The following is a 23,255-nucleotide window of genomic DNA, read 5'->3' as shown; positions in this document are numbered from 1 at the left end:
GCAGGATCCATGCTCATTCACATGTGCCAACAGCAGTAGCAGAATGACAGGGTGCACATTCTTTGGTTGGAGTGGGTGCTGACAGGCGCAGGGGTTGCCAGCCTCCATGCAGATGTTCAGTGTCAGCGATGGCAGTGTGGCATGGGGGCAGCTACTTCTTCTTTTTAAAAATGTGTGCAGTTTATTTCATTTTCTTGCTTTGTTGGACTAGCTAGAGCTTCCAGTATTATGTTGAATATCAGTGTCAAGAGCAGATAGCCTTGCCTTGTTGCCACTCTTAGAGGGAAAGCAGTCCGTCTTTAACCATTAAGTGTGATGTTAACTGTAGATTTATTGTAGATACTCTTTATCAAGTTAAGGACATTCTCCTCTATTCCTGGTTTTTATCATGAATGAGTGTTGAATTTTGTTGAAGACTTTTGCTGCATCACATGATAGGATCCTATGATTTTAATTACTTTTTGAGATGATGTAGATTCACATGAAGTTGTAAGAAGTAATACAGATAGATGCTATGTACTCTTCAGCTGTATTCCTCTAATGATAACATGTCGTGAAATGATAATACAATATCACAAATGGGATACTGACATTGATAGTTGAAATACAGAACTTTTCAATCACCATGGGTATCTCTCATTTTGCTCATATATAGACATATCTACTTCCCTTCCATGCCCACTCTCTCCTTAATCCCTGGAAACCACTAATCATTTCTACATTTCTATAGTTTTATTATTTTAAGAACGTTATATAATAGAATAATATAGTATGGAACCTTTGGGATGGTCTTTTTTTTTTCACTTACAATCATTCTGTGTAGATTCATTCAGTTGCTTGTATCAACTGTGTATTTCTTTGTATCGCTGAGTAGTCTTGTATAGTATACATGTACCATCATTGAAGCATTACTAAGTTGTTTCCAGTTTTTTACTATTATGAATAATGCTATCACAAACACTTATGTGCAAGTTTTGTGTCAACACAAGTCTTTATTCCTCTGGGATAAATGCCCAGGGGTGCAATTACTGGGTCATATAGTTGCTGGATATTTAGCTTTTAAGGAAACTGCCAAACTGTTTTCCAATGTGGCCGTACCATTTTACATTCCCACCAGCAATGTTATGAGTGATTCAGTTTCTCCACGTTCTTACCAGCATTTGGTGTTGTCACTATATTTTTACAAAGATGAAATTCACATAACAGTCTAGTGGTATTTAGTACATTCACAATGTTATGCAACCATCAGCTCTATCTAACTTCTAAACATTTGCATCACCCTAAAATAAAACCTCATATTCATTAAGCAGTTAGTCCTCATTCTTCCCCTCCCCTCAGTCCATGGCAACCACCAATCTGCTTTCTGTCTCTATGGATTTACCTATTCCAGACATTTTATATAAATGGAATCATACAATATGTAACCTATTGTGATTGGCTTCTTTCAGCTAGCTTAATGTTTTCAAGGTTGATTCATGTTTCAGCATGTTATCAGTACTTTGTTCCCTTTATGGCTGAATAATATTCCACCATGTGGACATACCAAATTTTGTTTATCCATTTATCAATTGATGTACATTTGGTATGTTTCCACTTTTGATGCTGCTAAGAACATTTGAACAAAGGTATTTGTTTGAATCCTTATTTTCAATTCCTTTGGGTATATACCTGCGAGTGGAATTGTGGGGTCAAATGGTAGTTCTATGTTTAACTTTTCGAGAAACCGCCAAACTGTTTTTGATAACAGGCACAACATTTTAAATTCCCACCAGCAAAGTATGAGGGCTCCAATTTCTTCACCTTCTCACCAACACTTGTTATTTTCCTTTTTTAAAATTATAGACATTCTAGTGGGTGGAAAGTGATATGCTGTGGTTTTGGTTGTCATTTTTCTGATGACTAATAATGTTGAACATCATTCCATATGCTTGTTGGCCATTTATATATCTTCTTTGGGAATGTATCTATTCAAGTCCTTTCCCTGTTTTTTTATTGTGTTGTCTTTTTTATTGTTGCATGATAGGTGTTATGTGTATATTCTAGATACTAGGTTTTAATTAGCCATATGATTTGCAAATGTTTTCTCCCATTCTGTAGGCCTTTTCATTTCTTGATAACATCCTTTGATGTCCAAAAGTTTTTATGAAGTCCAATTATCTATCTTGTTGTTGTTGTTCATGTTCTTAGTGTCATAGTTAAAGTTCCATTGCGAATTCAAGGTCATGAAGATTGACTTCTACGTTTTCTTCTAAGAGTTTTACAGTTTTAACTCCTATGTTTAGGTTGTTGATCAATTTTGAGCTGAATTTTGTATATGATATGAGGTAGGAGTCCAACTTCATTCTTTTCTATGTGGATATCCAGTTGTCACACTGCCATTTGTTGAAGACTATTCTTTGCCCCATTGAGTGGTGTTGGCACCCTTGTTGAAAATCAATTGGCCATAGATTTATGGGTTTATGGGCCGGGCACGGTGGCTCACGCCTGTAATCCCAGCACTTTGGGAGGCTGAGGCGAGCGAATCACTTGAGGTCAGGAGTTCCAGACCAACCTAGCCAATGTGGCAAAACCCCATCTCTACCAAAAATACAAAAATTAGCTGGGCGTGGTGTAATCTCGGCTACCTGGGCACCTGTAATCCCAGCTACCCAGGAAGCTGAGGCAGGAGAATCGCTTGACCTGGGAGGTAGAGGTTGCAGTGAACTGAGATCGCACCACTTAGCTCCAGCCTGGGCGACAGAGCAAGACTCCGTCTAAAAAAAAAAAAAATATGAATTTATTTCTGAATTCTCAAGTCTATTCCATTGGTCTATATGTCTATACTTATACCAGTGCTAAATTGTTTTGATTACTATTACTTCATGGTAAGTCTTAAAATCAGGATGTGAGTCTTCTCATTTTTCAATATTGTTTTGAGGTGATCAAATGATTTTCAGTCTTTGCCTGTTAACATAGCATATTATGGCAATATGGTGGTATGTATGATTAACATGGATTGACTTTTGCATATTGAACTACCCTTGCACACCAAGAATAAACTCAACTTGATCATGGTATATAAATCTTTTTTTATAAATTGCTGAAACTTCCTTAAGTATTTTTGTTTCTATATTCATGGGAAATATTGGTCTGCAGGGTTTTTTTGTTTTCTTGCTTGTACAGTGTTTGTCTTTGCTGTCAAGGTAATACAATCAGTTGGGAGGTGTTCCTTCTTCTCTTTTCTGTAGGATATTATGTAGAATTGGTGCTAATTCTTCTTTAAACAACTAATATAATTCTTTAGTGAGGTCATCTGGGCTTAAAGTTTTCATTTCAGATTTTTAAATTATGAATTTGATTTCTTTCATAATTATATAGCCATTCAGATTATTTCATATTGGGTAAATTTTGGCAGTTTGCGCTTTTATAATGATTGGTCCGTTTCATCTAAGTTTTCAGATTTGTATGTGTATACATAGTAGTAGTCCCTTATTATCCTTTTCATGTCTGCAGTCTATAGTAGTATCTCCCTTTCATTCAGAGTATTGATAATTTGCATCTTCCCTTTTTCCTTTGTCAGTCTTGCTAGAGATTTGTACATTTTATTAATTTTATTAAGGAACTAGATTTGTATTGGGTTTCTCTATTGTTTTTCTCTCTTTAATATTATTACGTTTATTGATACAAATATTTGTACATCTTTATGCAGTACATATGATATTGTGTTAAATGCATAGACTGTGAAAGTATCAAGTTAGGGTACTTGGGGTGTCCATTGTCGCTAATATTTATCATTTCTATGTGTTGGGAACATTGCAAGTCCTCTCTTCTAGCTATTTTGAAATATGCAATACATTGTTGTTAGCTATAGTCACCATATACTCTGCTATCAAACTGCTTTCAGTATTATTGATTTTGATTATTAACTCTGCTATCAAACTGCTTTCAGTATTATTGATTTTGATTATTATTTTCTTCCTTCTGCTTGCTTTGGGTTTATTTTATTCTTATTCTTGTAGGTTCCTTAAGTGGAAGCTTAGATTATTAATTTTAGATTTTCCCTCATTTCTAACACAAAAATTTAGTTTTATACGTTATCATCTCAGCACAGCTTTACCTGTGTCCCACAAATTTTGGTACATTGTGTTTTCACTTTCATTCAGTTCAGTGTAGTTTTTATTTCTTTTAAGACCTCATTAACCCATGAATTTGTTTTAAAGCATGCTTTTTAATTTCTAAGTGTTTGTAGATTTTCATGTTGTCTCTCTGTTATTGTTTTCCAATTTGATTCCATCATAAGAAAACATCATTTATTACTTGAATTCTTTTAATATTTTGCAGATTGTTTTATGACTGAAAATATGTCTATATTGGTATATATTTCTTGGGTGTTTGAAGTAATGTAAATTATATTCTTTTCAGGTGGAACAATCTATACGTTTTATTTAGGCCTTATTGAAACCTGTCATTGGGCTCTTCTACATCTTGCTGATTTTCTCTGTAGTTGTTCTATCAGTTGTTGAGAGAGGGTGTTGAAGTCCCCATCTATAAATGTGAATTTTGCTATTTCTCCATTCAGTTCTAAAAACGTTTGCTTCCTGTATTTGCAGGTCTTCTTTTTAAAGCATACACATTTAGGAGTACTATGTCTTATGGTGGATTGACACTCTCAGCATTATGTAATGTCCCTATCTGTCCCTGGTATTTTATTTTATTATTATTTTTTTGCTCTGAAGTCTACTTTATCTGATATCACTAGAGCCACCTCTGTTACTTTTTAAAATTAGTATTTGCATGGTGTGTTTTTTTCCATCATTTTACTTTCAGCCTTTCTTTTTTTTTTTTTTTTTTGAGGCGGAGTCTCGCTCTGTCGCCCGGACTGGAGTGCAGTGGCCGGATCTCAGCTCACTGCAAGCTCCGCCTCCCGGGTTCACGCCATTCTCCTGCCTCAGACTCCCCAGTAGCTGGGACTACAGGCGCCCGCCACCTCGCCCGGCTAGTTTTCTGTATTTTTAGTAGAGACGGGGTTTCACCGTGTTAGCCAGGATGGTCTCGATCTCCTGACCTCGTGATCCGCCCGTCTCGGCCTCCCAAAGTGCTGGGATTACAGGCTTGAGCCACCGCGCCGGCCACTTTCAGCCTTTCTAAATCATTATATCTGAGGCGAGCATCTTGCAACAACATATCATTGGATCATGTTATCTTCTTTGCCAATTTCTTTTAATTGGTATGTTAAGACCATTTTCATTTATTGTATTTATTGATAAATTAGTGCTTAGTTCTGCCAATTTATTTTTGTTTTCTGTTTGTTCTCTGGCTTTTTGTTTTTCTATTTTCTTTTTTCTGATGTCCTATGGGTTACTCGAACAATGTTTAGAATTCCGTTTGTTTCGTATATAGCATTTTTGAATCTATCTTTTTGTATAGTATTTTAAGGGATCGCTCTAGGTATTACATTATATATATACCTAACTTATAATAATCTACTGGTGTCAACATTTTGCCAGTTTCAGTGTAGAAACCCTACCTCTCCTTTCACCCCTTTACTCTCCTCTATTTATAATGTAATTGTGTTAAATATTCCTTCCACATACTCTTACAGACACATCAGACAATGTTATAATTCATGCTTTAACCTTCAAACATAATTTGGAAAACTCAAGAGGAGAAGGAAAGTCCATTATATTTACCCATAATTTTTTCTCTTTCCATTGGTCTTTATTCCTTTCTAATGTTTAATATTCTTTCTTTTATCATTCCTTTTCTGCTTAGAGAATTTTCTTTAGATATTCTCTTAGTAGAGGCATGTTGTAGACTAATTTTGTTAGTGTCTCTTGATCTGAGAATGTCTTGATCTCCCTTTCACGTCTGAAGTGTATTTTCACTGAGTATAGGGTTCTGGGTTGACAGTTCCCTTTATTCAGCACTTGAAAAATATTATACTAGTTCCTTCTGGAATCCATGGTTTATGACCAAAATTTCACTCTCATTCAAATTATTTTTCTTCTATAGGTAAGGTATCATTTCTCTTTCACTGCATTCAAGGCTTTTCTCTTCATATTTCAGAAATTTCGTTATTACAGGTCTTGGAGTGGATTTCTTTATATTTATACTGTTTGAGGTTCACTCAGCTTCTTTAATTTCCAGATTTATGTGTTTTGTCAAATTTGGGGAGTTTTCAGCAATTATTTCTTTGAATAGTTTTTTTTTTTTTTTTTTGGTCTCATTCTCTTTCTCATCTCCTTCTGGAACTCCAGTGACATGAAAGTTGGATCTTTTGTTTGTAATCCTACATGTCCTTGAGTCTATGTTTATTTTTTTTCCAGGATATCTTCTCTCTGTTTTTCAGATTGGTTATTTCTATTGTTCTATCTTAATTCCTTCCTCTGTTCTTACCATTCTCTTCTTAATTTGATTCACTGAATTTATTTCCATTATTGTATTTTTCATTTCTAAAATTTCCATTTGGTTCTTTTTTATATGTTCTATTTCTCTGCTGAGAATTCTGATTACTTTGCTGAGACTTTCTGTATTTTTTTCATTTGCTTCCAAGCATGGTTGTAATTGGTGGTTGAAGCACTTTAATGATTACTGCTTTAAAATCCTTGTCAGGGAATTCTGACGTCTGTGTCATCTTACTGTTGGCATCTGACGATAATATTTTCCATTCTGTTTGATATCTTACTGGTTCTTGGTATGACAAGTGCTTTGCTACTGAAACTTGGGCAGTTTGAATATTGTATTATAAGACTGGATCTTATTTAAATTTTCTGTTTTAGCTGACTTCCCCTGACACTGCTCTGGCAGGGAAGGGGGGCACCATCTTATTCTTCATTGACATCAGGGAGGGCAGAGCTACTCATTACTCCTGGCAGTGGTGAGGATTCCAACTCCCCACTAGGCTTTTTCTGATACTACTCTAGTGGGGATGGGGAAGGGCACCTCATTACTGCTATGTGGGGGTGGAGTCTAGGCTCCTCATTTGGCTTTTGTTGATGGAATATAATGGGACTGCATTTTCTTCTATGGTGTTTGGCTGGAGTAGAGCAGTCATTGTCTAAGAGTTTTCTGTCTTGCTAGGCTACCTCTTTCCTGGTCTTTTGGCTAGAAAGAGCAGGCTTTTGTTGGGGCCTCTTTGTTAGTGCCCATTGGCATTCTGGGTTTCCGGCTTCTTCAGCTCCAAGTCTGGTATATATGAGGCAAAAGCAAAATCCAGAGAACTCATCACTGCATCATTGCTCAGGTCCCAAGGTCCCTAACCAGTATACTTTTTCTTTCCACCTTTTAATGTCTTATTTTGTTTGTTTTATATATAATGTCCAGAGGTTTTAGTGATACTCAGTGAGAGAATGGGGAAAAGTACTTCTCCATCTTTCCAGAGGCAGAGGTTTGGACATTGAGATTTTAGAGCCTGATGCTGTACTGCCAATATGGCAGTTTATGGGAAGGTTTATGGGAAGTAGAACTGTCCTTATATATTAGTGTCTTAGCGGAGCTCTTATTTCATGTTTACATCATGAAAAACAAAAAGAAATGAAACTTTACCTGGGTTTGCATATGTCTGCTTATCTGTCATGGAGAAGCAGCCATGATCATAGCCTGCTCAGTCAGTTTCCTGTAAATCAGTGCACCAGGGTTTCATGAGCCCCTTTCAATATCCATTGTTCCCTTCCTGTGTCTGTCAGGCTTTGAACTGTTAGCTCACTTGGCTGTATCCTAACAGTGCCACAGTTGGTCGCTGCTTCTTCTATGAACCGTAAGACTTACTCTAGTGGAACTGAAGAGGCCCTAAGCCATCACTTAATTTAGCCACAAAGTTTTCATATAAAGAAATTGCATTTCATAGAACAGAGGAAGCTTTCCCTGGATCTCACTGCATACCACAGAAAAGCAAAATCCAGACCTAGGACCCAGATACCATGCCTGTAGGCCCAGTGTTGTTTTAGTCACATGAAGCTGCTCTTCCATCCACTCCTCTGCCTTCCAGTGAACTTTGTTCTTTCCTCTGGTCAAGGACTGTCATTTTATCCCAGCCAACTGTCTCACAGAAATGCCTCTCATCCTTGGGGGTTGGGGTGCTCAATGAGGGTGGTGGGTGGGACGAAGGGAAAAGGAATGTGGCTGACTCCACACAAACCTGTCTTCAGAGTGAAAGTCTGTGATTCACGGGGTCAATGGTCTCATCTTCATATCTGAAAGACAGTGTACTTTTTGTCTCCCTAAGCCCTGTGTCTAGGTCGTTTGGGAAACGCCTTGGAGAGTCAAGAATAAAATTGCAGGTCAAACAATGGATGACTGGAAAAGTCGGCTTGTAATCAAGAGCATGCTTCCCCATTTCGCCATGGTGGGAAATCGTCAGGAGCCCAGAAAGCTCCAGGAATCGGTCAGACAATGGGCCATGGGGGGAGGGGGGTGTTGAATGCTTCTAATCTTAAACTTGAATGTAAGATGTGTTATTGAAATTTTCTGTGCAAACTTGGTGGCAGGGATCCAACTCAAAATATAAAGAACTCAAATGTGATCTAGAAGAGATCTAGGAAATGAGCTGATCCCACCCCTTGTGGGTTTCTAGAAGAGCTGGAAATACAATCTAAGGCTCCATATGGACTCCCAGTCTAGTAGTGATCACTGCATTGCACTCTTTCAATAAGAAAAATGAGGAAGGCTGAGGAGAGGGAAGACGAGCTTACTTTTTCTCTTAATAGAAGCCAGTCAGAATGGCAAGCACTAGATATATTGCAAGAGCTTCCGAGTATGACTGAGAACAAAAAGCTAGTGAGTAGGGCACAGAGAGGACTTCCCGTTCAACTTTCTGGCCCTGTTGCCCTTTTAAAAATTAATCTGACACACTTCTACTTTCCTCTCTGGGAACTCAGACATCATCCAAGTGTTCTGAAACTCAGGATTAGGGATTCCAGTGGTAGTTCTAGGAGCAGGAAGATGATAGAAGGGACTATGAGAGCCATTGACTAGTTTAATTTGACAATAAAAGGCGGCAACGCCACCAATCTACCAAGATTAGCTCTGTTAGCAGGAATTGCAGCAAACACAATAGCTATTATCTCAGGGTATTAGGGCCACAGAGGAGTGGCTTGCTTAATCTCTGAAATTAATAGAGCAGAGAGGAAATGGCTCTTATAGAGCCGTGGGTCGGCTTCCTTCCTTTTCATAGAACTGGAAGCCCTGGGCTCTGAGGTAATGCCATTTCACATAACTAGAGGGCCTGTCTTCTCCAATTCCCAGGGCAATCCACTTTCAGCAAGTCAGCTTTCCATTTATTTTAGAATTGTGATATGTGCACAGATGTGGAAGGAGGCGATTGAAATCTTGTTTTCTCTTTGTTTCCTCATTGTCAACCACCAACAGTGTATTGAGAATGTGCTATCAAGTTGAGCATGTAGACATTTACAAAACTGTTTACTGCAGTCCCCAGTTCTCACAGAGATTGCAATCAGGTGGGATGGCAGAGATAGAGACATTACTTGACCAGTAGCCTGTCCAAATTTCCAGGCCTTAGGCCTCTTCTAGAAAGAAATCTCTAACCTCCATTGTAATTACCCTTTATATTTCATGCTTCTCTTTTATGATCAACAATTGAGTCAGTAAAGGAAAACCTAATAATGCTCCCAGAGTCCATGATCAGTTTTAGCATGACTTTAAATTTCTCTTTTGTTTCCCACTTGTTTCCATTCACTTGGGCCAAACTGTAGGAGAAAGGGTTGATGCACTATGGATGCAGGGGTCCTCTTCCCCTTCTCCCCAACTCCGCCAACACTCTCAAAAAGTGTGACCAGTAAGTAACTGCTTTGGTTTTGATCAGTGCGCAGTTGAATGCACAGATTCCTGTGGGGGCTGTCCTTAGAATAGGTCCTTGGAGTGGCCATCTGTGCATTTACTCTGGAGAAGTTGTCATTGCTTACCTCATTTCCGGGCTTGGCTTCTCTTTGCAGATGGTCTTTAGAGCCCTTTGTAAGCTTTGCCAAAAATTCACATTCATTGCTCTAGAGTCACACTTTGGACTTGATCAAGATCAGCCCTCTGCCTCCTCTATGCCACACCTCATTCTCTGAAAGAGTTCTCTGTTGGGTTCTGAGTGGCTTGACTCTTTCTAAAACTTCAAGCTGTCCTAGACCAAGAATTCATCCCAGTTGAGGAGATCAAAGAATTTTAAAAATTTGTCTCAGGCTCCAAAAGCAACTCTCTCAGATGGTCTTCTTCACAGTTGAAACAGCATTGGATGACACTGAGAGAGCCCACTCCTTTGGCTGGACATGACAGGTGCTGCTGTACGGTATCCTTGTAGTCTCAGAAAGGTACCCAGTGCTAATATGAAACTGTTGCACACACTGAGAATCTCAGCATCTGGGTGCTTGTGGACTGAGGTTAACCAAATAAAAGCAGTATGGCTTGAGAGTCCGCCAAGAAACCTGCTGTCCAAACAAGTTACTATAAGGCCTGGAAGGTGAGTGGCCGAAGTAGGTCCTTTGCAAGAGCTGGGCTTGCATTTCCAGGGTGTAGCCTTAGCTGGATCTCAGATGTTTCCCTTGTTTGCTCTCCTTCTGACACTTCGTAACAGCCAGGGATGACACCCTGAACCCTAGTCCCAAGAAACCCTGTGCATCTGGAAGCATATTTCTTGCACCACTCTCCCTCATCCTGAAAGCATCGCTAAGAGAGATTTGCTTCAGGCATTCAGCTTGACTGGTCTCTTGTTCTTTCCCAGAAAACAAACAAACAAACAAACAAAAAACGTGTTTCAAATTAATCTTAAAATAAACTGATACCAGTCCCAGAGGAGAGTTCTCTTTAAGCAGTCCTTGAATTTACATGGAAATAATTGTGAGCTCCCTTGAAGGAAAACGCGCATCTCACGTAGCAGTGTTTTTTTTTTTTTTTTTTTTTTTTTTTTTGAGGCAGAGTCTCGCTCTGCCGCCCAGGCTGGAGTGCAGTGGCCGGATCTCAGCTCACTGCAAGCTCCGCCTCCCGGGTTTTACGCCATTCTCCTGCCTCAGCCTCCCGAGTAGCTGGGACTGCAGGCGCCCGCCACCTCGCCCGGCTAGTTTTTTTGTATTTTTAGTAGAGACGGGGTTTCACCGTGTTAGGCAGGATGGTCTTGATCTCCTGACCTCGTGATCCGCCCATCTCGGCCTCCCAAAGTGCTGGGATTACAGGCTTGAGCCACCGCGCCCGGCCGTAGCAGTTGTTTTTGGCCTAAGACTAGGGCTCAGAACACCGGGGTTTTAGTCTTGCAGCTACTCCTCACTAGCTATGGGGCTTTGTCCATCCTTTGCCCTCCCTGAGAACACAGTTCAAATGAACCAAAAGTAAGAATAACCACCTTTAATTCGGCATTGACTAGGTGCTAGGCACTTTACTAAGCATTCGTGGGGCATTATCTCCTGTAATCCTCATGATAACGCTGGGAAGAAGAAGCTATTATTATCTCCAGGAAACTGAGACTCAGAGAGGTTAAGCAATTTGACCAAAGTCACAGATATAAGAAAGTGACAAACTCAGAGACCAGTGTCATCACCACTATACTCTAAAGCATATTGAAAACTACAAAACGCTGAATACATATCAGGCGGGGCCATCACCATAAGAAATCTCAGTAATGCAAGTACCTTTTCAGCATCTATTCATTCATTTAATAGTGTGACTGCTTAATGACTCTGGCGATCTGGGGAACAGAAGAGTTTGACTTTTTGAACATTTGAGACTCAGTGTGCTTGTCACATGCCATCTCTGTCTCAGTCTACACCTCACCGTAAGTGGCAAAGCTTCCTCCAGCTCGGAGCAGGCACCTATTCCCTTCATAAGGCAGCTCCTAGACAAAACGGGGGTGTGAAGGACATGAAATGTTCAGTTGGAGGAGGAAGGAGACACAGTGCTCTTTGCACATCTTCTGTGTTCAGCCATTTAATGTTAAGAAGCGATTCACTCTACAGATTACAATGGGATGCCGTGCCCAGTATTTCTTCTGAGCTTCCCAACCAGTCAATGGTTGGGCAGGGTTGGGGGATTATTATTATTCTCCTTCTTTATGGACAAAGAGAATAAAGTCTGAGAAATTTAGTGACTTTCAGAAGGATGGCCATCCAGAAGGTGGGGCGCTACATCAAGGGTCCTCATTTGGATGGCCCCAAGTGCAGTGTGCTTTCAGTCTACAATATGACGAAAAACAACCCCTCAGCCCACATCTTTCTCACCTCTAAATGCAAGTGGGGCTGAAGAAAGGGGAGCGAGGAGCCCTCAGTGTAACAGGATATGTGGACATTTGGATGGCTACAAAAGTACTGGCCCCCTTCTATCGGTCATTTTTCTTTAGACCGGTGACCTTAGGCGTGCCCAGTAGGAGGAGCTCTAGTCACCTCCTCCCTTGGTGTGTATGTGATGGGGTTCAAGATTTGTGCCCATCAGCTTTGGAGGCATATACTTCTTGCAAAAAAAAAGTGCTGGACTCAGGAAGGAGACCTCAGACTTGATCCAAGGTTGGAGCAAGCTCTTTGTGAGACTTTGAGCAGGTTTCTTTCTTCTTGAGGTCAAAGGGCATGGGTATGAGCTCTAAGGGCTTGTCTATCTCTGGCCTCCTGCTACGTTTCCAGGGTCCCTTCTCTGTGCCCAGCCCTGTGCTAGATCTTGAGCCCCAGGAATTCATAGTCTAGGGGCAAATTATTCCCAGGCTTCCTCCACTGGGAACAAATCTATCTTACTCTGTAGTTCTTGGTGAAAGCTGGAGGCAAGTGGTTGAGCGTCTTTCTTGTGCAAGGTACTTTGTGCACATTAGCTTATTTGCTTCTGTGTCACAGAGATTGATATTTCCACTTCCCCAGGGTGGAGACTGAGACTCAGAAAGGATGGAGACTTTCCCAATGTCACACAGGCAGGAAGTTGTAAATTCAGATCTCAAACTCAGGTGCCCTGCCGCCAAAGCTCTTCCTACACTGATGCTTTCCACTCCCAGATTAGAAGCTCAGGTATCTCCAGGGTCTTCTGCAGGCCAGGCACTGTTCTCATTGCCTTTCATTCCAGTGGCAGAGACAGCCCATAAAAAGGTAAAGAGTGGAAGCATATTTACTTCATTCTGGTAGCTCTCTGGGACCTTCTGACTGACCAGCGTTGTCCACTGCCAAGCCTGGCAGAAAGCTAGGCTGCTTTAAAACCCCATGCAGGGGCAGTCAGCTGGGAGCAGAGTGAGTTGTCGAAACAGCTCCCTTAGAAGCCTCAAGAGAAAACCCAGATTCAGAGGTTTGAGTCTTTGCCAGCATCCCCTACTTCATGCAGGCTGAAGGCACGGCACAGGTGCAAATCTGGCCCCAAGAGAGGGGAGCTCGTGTGTATGGGCCCCCTTCCAAGACCCAGGTGATCCCAGGGGCCAGTTAATCTAGAGGCAACTGTCCCTGCCACTTACTGAGAACTTGCATGAGCCTCTGGGCCTCAGTCTCCACATCAGTAAAGTAGGGTTAATAACTCTGCTGTTTGCCTGCATCAGAGTTTCTGGGATGGTGATGAACAAGGTATGGTTGTGCACGTGTTCCAAACCACACAGGGCATGGTTCTAAACCACACACTGCCGTGAGCACTTTTTTTTTAATGATCAGAGGTTGGCATTGGCTCAGAGGATTTTTGCCGTCAGAAGGGTAATGGGAAATGTATGTCCTGACCCCTGAGGATCCCACAGTCTCATCAGCAGCTCCACTGCACTGAGGAGACCTGAATCTGTAATGTAGCTGTGAGCATTCTGGGTCAAGGGCTGCACTGTGTATGTGCCTTTCTACTTTGGGGATCCTCCCCGTGGAGCACGTAGCTGTTCGCTCCCTTTGCTCCCTCCTCCTTCTCCTGCAGTAAGGGCTCTTTCCTGTTCCAGACACCCAACTGGGGCGAGAAGCCAGGCAGAGGCCTTGCCTTCATACAGACCTTTTTGGCAAGAACTGAGCACTGCTCAGCTTGCAGGACACCACTGGGCTTGGCATCTGGATCCTGCCTAGGTAGCCTGCTTGGCAAACCAGTGTCCTGCAAATCACAGTGTCTTTGAAGGGAGGGTGTTGGTGAGGGGAGCTCCGTTTTTCAGCTGGCTTATGTAGGCACCTGGGAGCATGACACTGCCTATTTCTGAACTTTTAGGAGCCCATGCTGGCCTCAACTGCATTCCTGCCTAGCTCTTTCCCACAGTTTCCTTGACATAAGGCCCAAGTAACAGGTTTCTGTAGGTGGAACTGCCCCAGGAAGGAGAAGGATGCTGTTGAACTCCAGGACAGAGTTGAGGCTCAAAAGTGTGCACATTTCTAGAGAGTATGCAGATCCAGGGGCCAGCCCTATGGGTGTGGGCCTGGGGTTCCTCAAACTCTGGGCTGGCCTGTGTAGGCTGAGGCCTCTTGCTTTTACTGAGAATCCACAGCTGGAAAGCCCAGTGTTTCTTTTTTTACAGATAGATATTTGGGTTATAAGCTACCCCTGGGGTGCTGCATTCCAGACTTCTGGGGAGGAGGGACATGAGCTTCTAAGATTTGGGCAACAAATTTTGATTTCCGCAGTTGATATAGAATAATTTGTTGGAAACCTTCCTCCTCCCCTTTTGCTTTTCCTTTCCCTCCCCTTCCTTCCTGCCTTTCCCTTCTCCTCCTCGTCTCCCTCCTCCCTTCTCACCAGATCTCCAACCGTTAAATTCCAAAGTTAGAAAGGCAAGCATCAGCCACAGGGAAGTGGATTTGACCACTGGGCACTCAAACTCAAGGCCCAGGCATGTCTCTGTTGTCATTGCCTCCCTCTCTCTTGCTCCGGGCCTCCTCAGCACAGGCCTGTCTTTGTCTGCCTCCCTCCAGTGCTGTAGGTTTCCATCACCCTCTTGAGTCCCCATCCAGAGGCAGGGCTGGCATAGGTACTCGCTTGCTCAATCACTGCCCTGACCCTGAGAGCTCCTGCTTCTACGTCCCTGGAGCTGTGGCTCAGTAGATGGCATATAGTAAATGCTCAATAAGATGCAGCTGCTGTTCATCTTGGCCAAAAGTCCCTTAGAAATCATGTAGGCCACCCACATTGCTGGACACAAGAGAAGGCCAGTGTCATACAGAGGGGAAGGGGTGCATCTAAAAGTCGTTGTCTCTAGGCCTTATATAGGAAATGGGAAGAGAACAGAGTTATTTGCAGAGTACCATTTTCTCCAGTGGTTCATTCACATCTGCAGATGCCAGCTGAGCCCTGTCACGAGGCTTTGGGGTTACCAAGATGAATAGGAAACTACCTGGCCTTCAGAGAGTTACGTGATGGAGGTGGGAAATGCATAGACCTAACATGGCAGCCTCAAGGTTGGCCATAGCACCTAGGATGGGGATGGAAGGGGTAGAAGGTGAGACTATTATCATAGAGATCCTTGAGGGCCTGAGGGTGGAGGGTGTGCTTTAATCCAGTAGCCCATACAAATTGTTCAACAATGTACAAGACTATAACGGCAAGACCCAAGGGAATTCTGGAGGGGATGATGTTTCTCTCCTCTCGTTGGAAGCTTCGAAGCACCTGAGAACAGGTGCACAATGAGAAGTTAAACAACTTTTGGAACTGCTGGATCACTTGCACGGTTTAGAAATGGTCATCTTACTTGCACTATGGAAGAAATCTTTATGTTTTTCTGCTCCAGAAAGGTTGCCCACCCACTCTCCTATGAACAATGGGCCTACATGGCCCCCTGCAGTGTGAGGAGGGCAACTTGGAAAGAACTTATTTCCTTCCAAGAAGATGCTCAGTTCATGCTCTAGGTCAGAGGTCGGCAAACTACAGCCTGTGAGCTAAATCCAGCCCACAGGCTGTTTTGTAAATAAACTTTTATTAGCACACAGTTACACCCAGTCATTAACATATTGTCTACTACACAGGGCTTCAACAGAGACCACATGGCCTGCAAAGCCTAAGATATTTACTGCCTGGGCTATCACAGAAGAAGTTTGCCAACACTTGGTCTGTATCACTGGGCATTTGTTCATTTGTTTACCCTAATAAATGGTACCCATTTCAGGGAGAATTACAGGCCCTCATGCGGCCACGTGTTTAGCTTCCCCTCCTGTGCCAAAGCTGGCCCCAACTCCACACTCCCAGTTCCACCCTTCTCAAAAGTTTTTGCCCCTAAAACTGTCCCTTTTCCTTCCATTTCTCCTTCCATCAGCATCCAGAGAGATCTTTTTCAAAGAGATGAAGCCAATCCTTCCTCTGCTTAAGCCCCCCCGATGGCTTCCCTATAAACAAAATACAATCCAACCCACTTCCCATAGCCTGCAAGACCCTCTGCAAACTCACGACTACTTCCCTGACGCATTGTGTGACAGGCACACTGGCTGCCTGCCCGTCACTGGAACAGTCCAAAAGCCGCACCCTAGAACCTTCCCACTTGCTGCCCTCCTGCCTGGAGTGCTCTGCCCCCAGTCCTTCTCCTGGCCTGCTCGGAGCCACCAGCCATTCTATCACATCACTGTTTTTTATATCACATCACTAATTTTTCAGTCTTTGAAAGAATACTACACATACTCTTATCTTGTTCTTGTTGTTCACTTATCGTCTGTCCCACTAGAATTCCAGCTCCTTCTCTCTGGTTCCCCACTTCTCTCCCTGGCCTGTGCTCATTCTCATGGAGGTGTCTGTTCTGGGCCCCCTAGGCAGCCCTGCCTGCCCTTTGCTGTCAGATGCCTTCATCTCTGTAGGGTAGGGGAGCCCAGTGCCACTCTGTAGGTGCTTCTTTTCCTATAATAAGCTTCAGGCCCTAAAGTTGTCTAGCATTAGGGCTGCCCATGTGATGCTGTCAGCAAAGCTAAACATTTTCTTGCCTCTTTTCCTCCCTCAAGTCAAGCCCTTAGAGTTTAAAACAATGAACTTGGCCTACATAAAATACCTCCAGGAAGTCAGTCCTCAAACACCAACTCCCAACATCTGCTTTCTGAATATATGGCTTCAAACAGCTAAGTGTACAGTATCTAGCTGCTGTCCATCCTTTTGTTTTTTTTTATCCACATGACATCTAAGGAACTTAGAAATGCCTTGCCCTTTCCTGTAGTTAAATTTGACATAAAATCACTTTATTGGCAGCATATTAACAAACAAAAATCTCCTGTTTTTTCCCGGTAATTCAGTTTCAGTTTTCCAGGTAAGAAAAAGATAATTATGAATGACTTGAGGAGACAGACTGTTTTGAGGTTTCCGTGAATAACACATTCAGAGTGAACCTTCTTCCTCTGTCCCAGTCAGTGGTGTGCTGATGACAGAGTGGTACAACCAGAATGAAATATACTGTGGGAACTCACCCTGGTCCCAACACCCTCATCAACACCATCACCACCATCACTATTGCTACCAGCACCACCACCACCACCCTCACTTACAGCACCACGACCTCCACCACCACTACCCTCACCTTCACTACCACCACCACCCTTTAAATCAACACCATTACCACCATCACCATTGCTACCACCATCCCACCATCCTAGTTGCCACCACCACATCCACCACCATTACCACCACCACCATCGTCACTACCACCATTACCTCCGTCATTACTACCTCCATCACCTCTACCATTACCATGATTACTATCACCATTCCTTCTATTACCACCACCCTACCACTTCTCTGTCTCTATCTCTCTCATGTACATGCACATGGTTATATGACACTTTTCATGATGCAATCATAGACACTGTCCACATGCAGTAAAATAAGTACATGTTTTTAAATTGTCAGTATTTTCAATATAGAACCTACTCTTGTTGCTATGTGCTTTGGGACTGTGGAACATCAACATGTGTTTACGGCCAAAATTGAATTAGGATTCATAAGAAAGGGCTATATCTCCAAATGCACACTTTTATAAAAGATAAGTTTGCATGAGGGACCTTTCACTTCATAAAAGGATATACTGAGGATTTCCTTTCAGTGACAAATTTTTGCTGCATTTTATTATGATTTGGTTTACAAAAGTTAGCCTTTCACACAGCTGTTCAGGAGCGCAGCCAATGACTAAAGGCAGATCTGCCTTGAATAGCAAATGCTGCTGAGTAAACCATGTTACAGGCTATTTTAGGACCACAAAGAATGTGTTTGCATTTTCAAGAGTAGAAAGAGAGATCATATTTATTTGGTATCTACACTATGCCACTCGCTATGCTAATTACATTTCTAAGCTCATGTAATCCTTACAAGAAATTTACGAGGGCTTTACTTTCCCCATTTGTAGGTAAGAAAACAGGCTCATGGAGGGAAAAATGACTTACCCAAGGTGACTATCAATTAGAGACAAGGTTTAAACAGACCATGAGGGCTCAGGGCCTACCTCAAGCCTTCTAATCACCCTACACTGCTAAGTTCTTCTATCAGAATTTGTCATGCAGAAGGTCTTCTTCTTCTTCCTCCTCCTCCTCCTCCTCCTCCTCTTCTTCTTCTTCTTCTTCTTTCTTCTTCTTCCTCTTCCTCTTCCTCCTCCTCCTCCTCCTCCTCTCCTTCTTCTTCTTCTTCTTCTTCTTCTTCTCTTCTTCTTCTCTTTCTTCTTCTTCTTTCTGTATGATCAAATTATCCATTTGTCTACAAAGCCTATAATGTGCAAGGAGTGTGTAGTGGTCCAGTCAGTGTACCCTGGCACTTGAGAGCTCATTAAGGGCCCAGTAGGATCAGCTAATTCTCAGCAGCCAAGCTACCCTAATGTATATCATAAAACTACAATAGGAGATTTCTTCTCTGAGGTCACTGCTACCTGGCACTATCCTGTGATGTATAGTTTGGAAAACCTTGGGTCAAATACAACGGTCCCTACAGGCAAGTCAAAATGTTGTGGTTGAAACTAAAAGTGATTTTTTATCCTCAGTCTAAGTGTGAAGAGCTGAAATGATCTGCCTTTCCTTTAGCAACCCAGAATTACCTCTGGGTTCATTCAGGGAAGGCTGGCTTACTGCTGAGGTGTCCACACATCCACCACTATACATGCCTGGGGTTCTTGGGGTTCTGCTACCTGGGCTGAACTCTGGACCCCTGAGTGCCAAACTCTGCTCTGCCACTATCTATATGACTTTTAGTAAGCCACCTGCAACTCATTCGCCTCAGTTTACCCATGTGTAACAAGGACCCTGAGCAAAGCCCTGCCTACCTCCTAGGATTATTGTTAGAATCAAAGGATGATGAATGAGAAAGTACACTGTCCACTGAAAGGGCCTGGGATTTTATAAAGGCCTGTAGTTGGTAACACCAAGACTTGGATCTGAAGGTCTAGAAAAGTGCAACATCCTGAGAGTCTATGTGGATCCCTTTAGCCTACTGTGAGTGCATGAACATGATATACCCCCCATACAGCCCTAAAAAGTCTTTGCTACTAGAAGCTGCATCCTGTATGTGTATAAAAATGCAGAACCAACCTCCCAGGTACACACCCCTTGCACAGGCAGTCTCTGCTGAGTGTTGTGCAGATACGTCTCTTGCTGATGCTGGCCATATTGTTCCCAAAGATAGATCTAGAGGGATTTCCCGCATGGCTGAATAGATGGGGAGCATACGATGAGCTCACCTTTTCAGGTTCCAGATATAGAGCTGAACCCGAGGGGCTGGGAGGCAGAAGAGTGGGTGCAGCAGAGTAGGCTTATGGAAGACAAAGCCTTCAGAAAAGTTTCTTGCCCGAGGCAAATGCAGTCCATGCTAGAAGGCACATTCCCAGCCAGGAAGAGAGTGCAACGTCCTCTCCTACTCAAATGGCAGTGACCAGTGGGTCTCCCCAAACTCTGTCATAGGATATTAGGGCTTTACCAAGCACTGTTCAGGTTGCAGTTTTTGACGGGAAAGGGCACTTGGCCTTGAGAAGGTACAGAAGCCAACTCCCTGGTCACTGCATTTGTTCATGCTTTTTCCCTTGGCCCTCAGCCTCTGGATGCCATCATTTGTCCTGGAGATAGGAAAAGTGTTGCCTACATCTACCTCTGGTACTAGCAAAGGTCATGGTACAGTGTGGTGTGGACCAGCAGCAGGAACAGAAAGGTGCTTCTCTAAGGAAGCTGCAGAGATTTCTCTGCCAGTCTGGAGATCAGCTTTGGGTCCCAGCTCTCCCTGCTGCTCTTCCATATGCCTCCAATGATGCAAGTTTCCAAGAAGAGCCAGGCTGTGAAAAACAGTGTGACGGTTCCTCAAAAAGTTAGTTCAACATAAAATTACTCCATGACCTAGCAATTCTACTCCTTGGTATACACCCAAAAGAACCAAAAACAAGTGTTCAACAAAAACTTGTATGCTAATGTTCACAGCAACACTATTCACAATAGCCAAAAGACAGACAGAAACAACCCAAATGTCCATCAGGTGAATGGACTGACAAAGTGTGGCACATCCACACAATGGAATATTATTTGGTTAATTTCATGAATCACATGAAAGTTAATTTCATGAATCACAAAAGGAATGGAGTGCTGAGGCATGCCACAACATGGATGAGCCCAGAAAACATGATGCTGGGTGAAATAAGCCAGGCACAAAAAGCCACATATTGTATGATCCCATTTATATGAAATATTCATAATAAGCCCATTCATAGAAACAGAAGGTAGATAAATGTGTTGCCAGGAGCTGGGGGAGGGGGGTTCCATTTGGGATGATGAAAAAGTTGTGGAACTAGATAGTGGTGATAGTTGCACAACATTGTGAATGTCCTAAATGCTACTGAATTGTACACTTTTAAAAAGTTAATTTCATGCTATGTCAATTTTACCTCAATTTAAAAAGAGAGGACCTAGACTATGGGAAGAGTCTTTAAACTGACTCCTTATCCCACATTCCCTCCAAGCCTCAGCTGCTCTGATGCCAAGATTCTCGTGGCATCAGAGCTCACCAGCCTGGCTCTAAATCTACGAAGTGGGGTCGATATCTCTGCAGGCTAAAAGTTGGCACTCAGGAGCTAAAGTGTGCTTATTCAGTAAGCATGTGACCCCTCTGCTGAGCTACGGAGGCATGTTCTGGACATAAATTGTTTTAAATGTGGCCATTGATAGCAGCATCTCTCTTTGGTATGTCCTAGCAGGAAGAGATCATAGACAGGATGCCCCTCTAGAATGTTCTGAACTTATCAGGTGTCTCTGGAATCTTCTCCCACCTACACAGCAGTTGAATTTCTCAAGCAGGGAAATTTTCTGCATGGTCTGAAGCTTCTTGCCATTTTATTTAGCCTACTGTTGGAGCACAGAGAGAGGTAAGGTCACCTCTGGCCTAAGCTTCAAAGTTCATCCCTCAAGCCTTCTAAGGCCCAGTACCTAATTTTGTTTTAATTTTACATTCTGTTTCATAAGAGGACTCCAGATTATATAAGCTTCAGTCCCAAAACTAGAGACCCAAACACCTTACTACAGGGAAGAAGCTCTGATTAACCAGCAACCTTTTTTTTTTCCTCTTTATTCTTTCCAGCTCTACTGAGGTATAACTGACAGATTAAAAATGTGTAATATTTAAGGTGGACAATGTGATGATTTGATATACATATATATTGTGAATGATTACCACAATCAAGTTACTCAATGCATCTATCCATAACTTCATCTAGTTCTGTTTGTTTCTGAACTCATAGAACTTTTTTAAAATCATAGAAACAGTAGAAGGGTGGTTACTGAGAGTTGCAGGGGTGGGGTGTGAAATGGGGAGATGTCAGTCAGTGGGTACAAATTCTCAGTTATAGGATGCATAAATTGGACAATCTAATGTATAGCACTGTGGCTATATTTAATAATACTGTACTGCATATTTGAAATTTACCATAAGGGCAGATCTTAAATGTTCTCGTAGCGACTATTTTTCTATTTGCCCCATTTAAACTACTCTAGTTGGTGTCCTGGCAATGACGAGGACTGTCACCTTGTTTCCTGACCTTGCCACTGCAATCCAAATGGGGTCGGTTTTTATCATGCCAGGAAAGGAAGGGGAGGCTGCGTGGGTCCAGCAGGTGTGTCTCCTGACTGCCCCTTCCTGGCAGTGTGTCACTGTGTGTTCCCCAGGAGGCCCTGGACCAAAGGCCTTTTCATCTCAGTACCCCGATTTCTAACCTCATAAGGTTACGCTGAAGATGAAAGGAATTGATGTAGTTAAAAGGGCTGAAGCAGGGGCTTGGTAACTGGTTGTTCTTGTTATTTCCCCTGCTTGTAGAGGAAGTTGGTATAGTCTCTCTCTCTCTTTCTCTAGCTCTAGCCCTCCTTCAACCATTTCCCTATCATCTGAATGCCATCTTGGCCCATTTCCTCCAAGCCCCACTTCTGCTTGAGGACAGGGCTCTAGAGGCTGACAAACCCAAGTTCACTCCCTGGTTCTACCACTTTTTAGCCAGCCACATGCCCTTAAGCAAGTGACACTCCCTCTCTTCAACTGGGCACCCTCATCTGTACAATGAGGGTGGGGGTGATCATATTAGTACTAACTTCCTTGAGTCACTGGGAGCATTAAGGTAAAGCCTAAAATGTGTTTGGCACTGTGCCTGTCACTTAGTAAGTATTCCAAAGTCATTCTTGAAGTCTACTTATAAATCAGATCTCCCTTACTAAGACAAAAGGAAATGGAGAAAGGGAAGAAAGGAGAAGACGGGAATAAGGAAGGAAGAGAGGGAGGGAGGAAGGAAGGAAGGAAGACAGGCAGGCAAGACTCTAATCTTTGCTCCTTGTTCTCTCTAGTCACTCACACTCAAGTTCCAGCCCCTACCAATTTGGAAATGATTCCCTGAAAACCTCTAAACTACAGACAACTCTGTTCTTCATTTCTAAGATGAGGATGATAATGGGAATATCTTTCTCATAGAGTTGTAAAGATAACTATGTGAATGCATACAAAGTGCTTAGTACCACAATATTCATTTGTGTCTTGTGATTCCAGTAGTTTTGGGCAGAGGATTGTGTGCCCTGGTCAGAGTGCCCACAGGCAAGGTTGCCACTCATCTGATGGGGCCAATCCAACAGGCTTGGAGCCCAGAAACAAGCTTCCATGTGCAATCCCATGTCCTTCTCTTGGGAAGGCACTCCCACTCCAAAACACAAAACCACTGGGTTTATCTGGGCCACCCTGATGAGAGTCACACTCCCCTGAGCAAAGATCCTCACCATAAGGGCACCTGGGTCATCCTGCTCTGTGAAGTACTGAAAGAGTGAGGCAGAAAATGGAGTGACTGCTTCCAGAAGTGGAATTACCTCAAGTCACATCATTCTCTTTGGAAGAGCCCCTTGGGTTTGTATAGTTCTTTAAGGTCTGAGGGACGGTGGAGAGGCAGGTCCCAAGGAGCGCTAGTGCAGAAG

At 42.7% G+C, this 23,255-nt stretch overlaps 1 protein-coding gene across 1 annotated transcript in view; it reads left to right on the top strand.

The window, feature by feature from the left end:
- MAMLD1 (mastermind like domain containing 1) overlaps positions 1–23,255 on the top strand; it is a 142,033-nt gene that overhangs the window by 67,051 nt on the left and 51,727 nt on the right. The window contains 1 exon segment of the mRNA XM_033201207.1: positions 8,204–8,362. Coding sequence (XP_033057098.1) covers positions 8,267–8,362 — 96 coding nt within the window. The 5' untranslated portion in view covers positions 8,204–8,266.

This window comes from Trachypithecus francoisi, unplaced genomic scaffold (assembly GCF_009764315.1).
Source record: "Trachypithecus francoisi isolate TF-2019V2 unplaced genomic scaffold, Tfra_2.0 Lachesis_group6, whole genome shotgun sequence".
Taxonomy (NCBI): Eukaryota; Metazoa; Chordata; class Mammalia; order Primates; family Cercopithecidae; genus Trachypithecus; species Trachypithecus francoisi.
The sequence above is the reverse complement of the archived record's forward strand: the minus strand, read 5'-3'. Positions and strand labels throughout refer to the sequence as shown.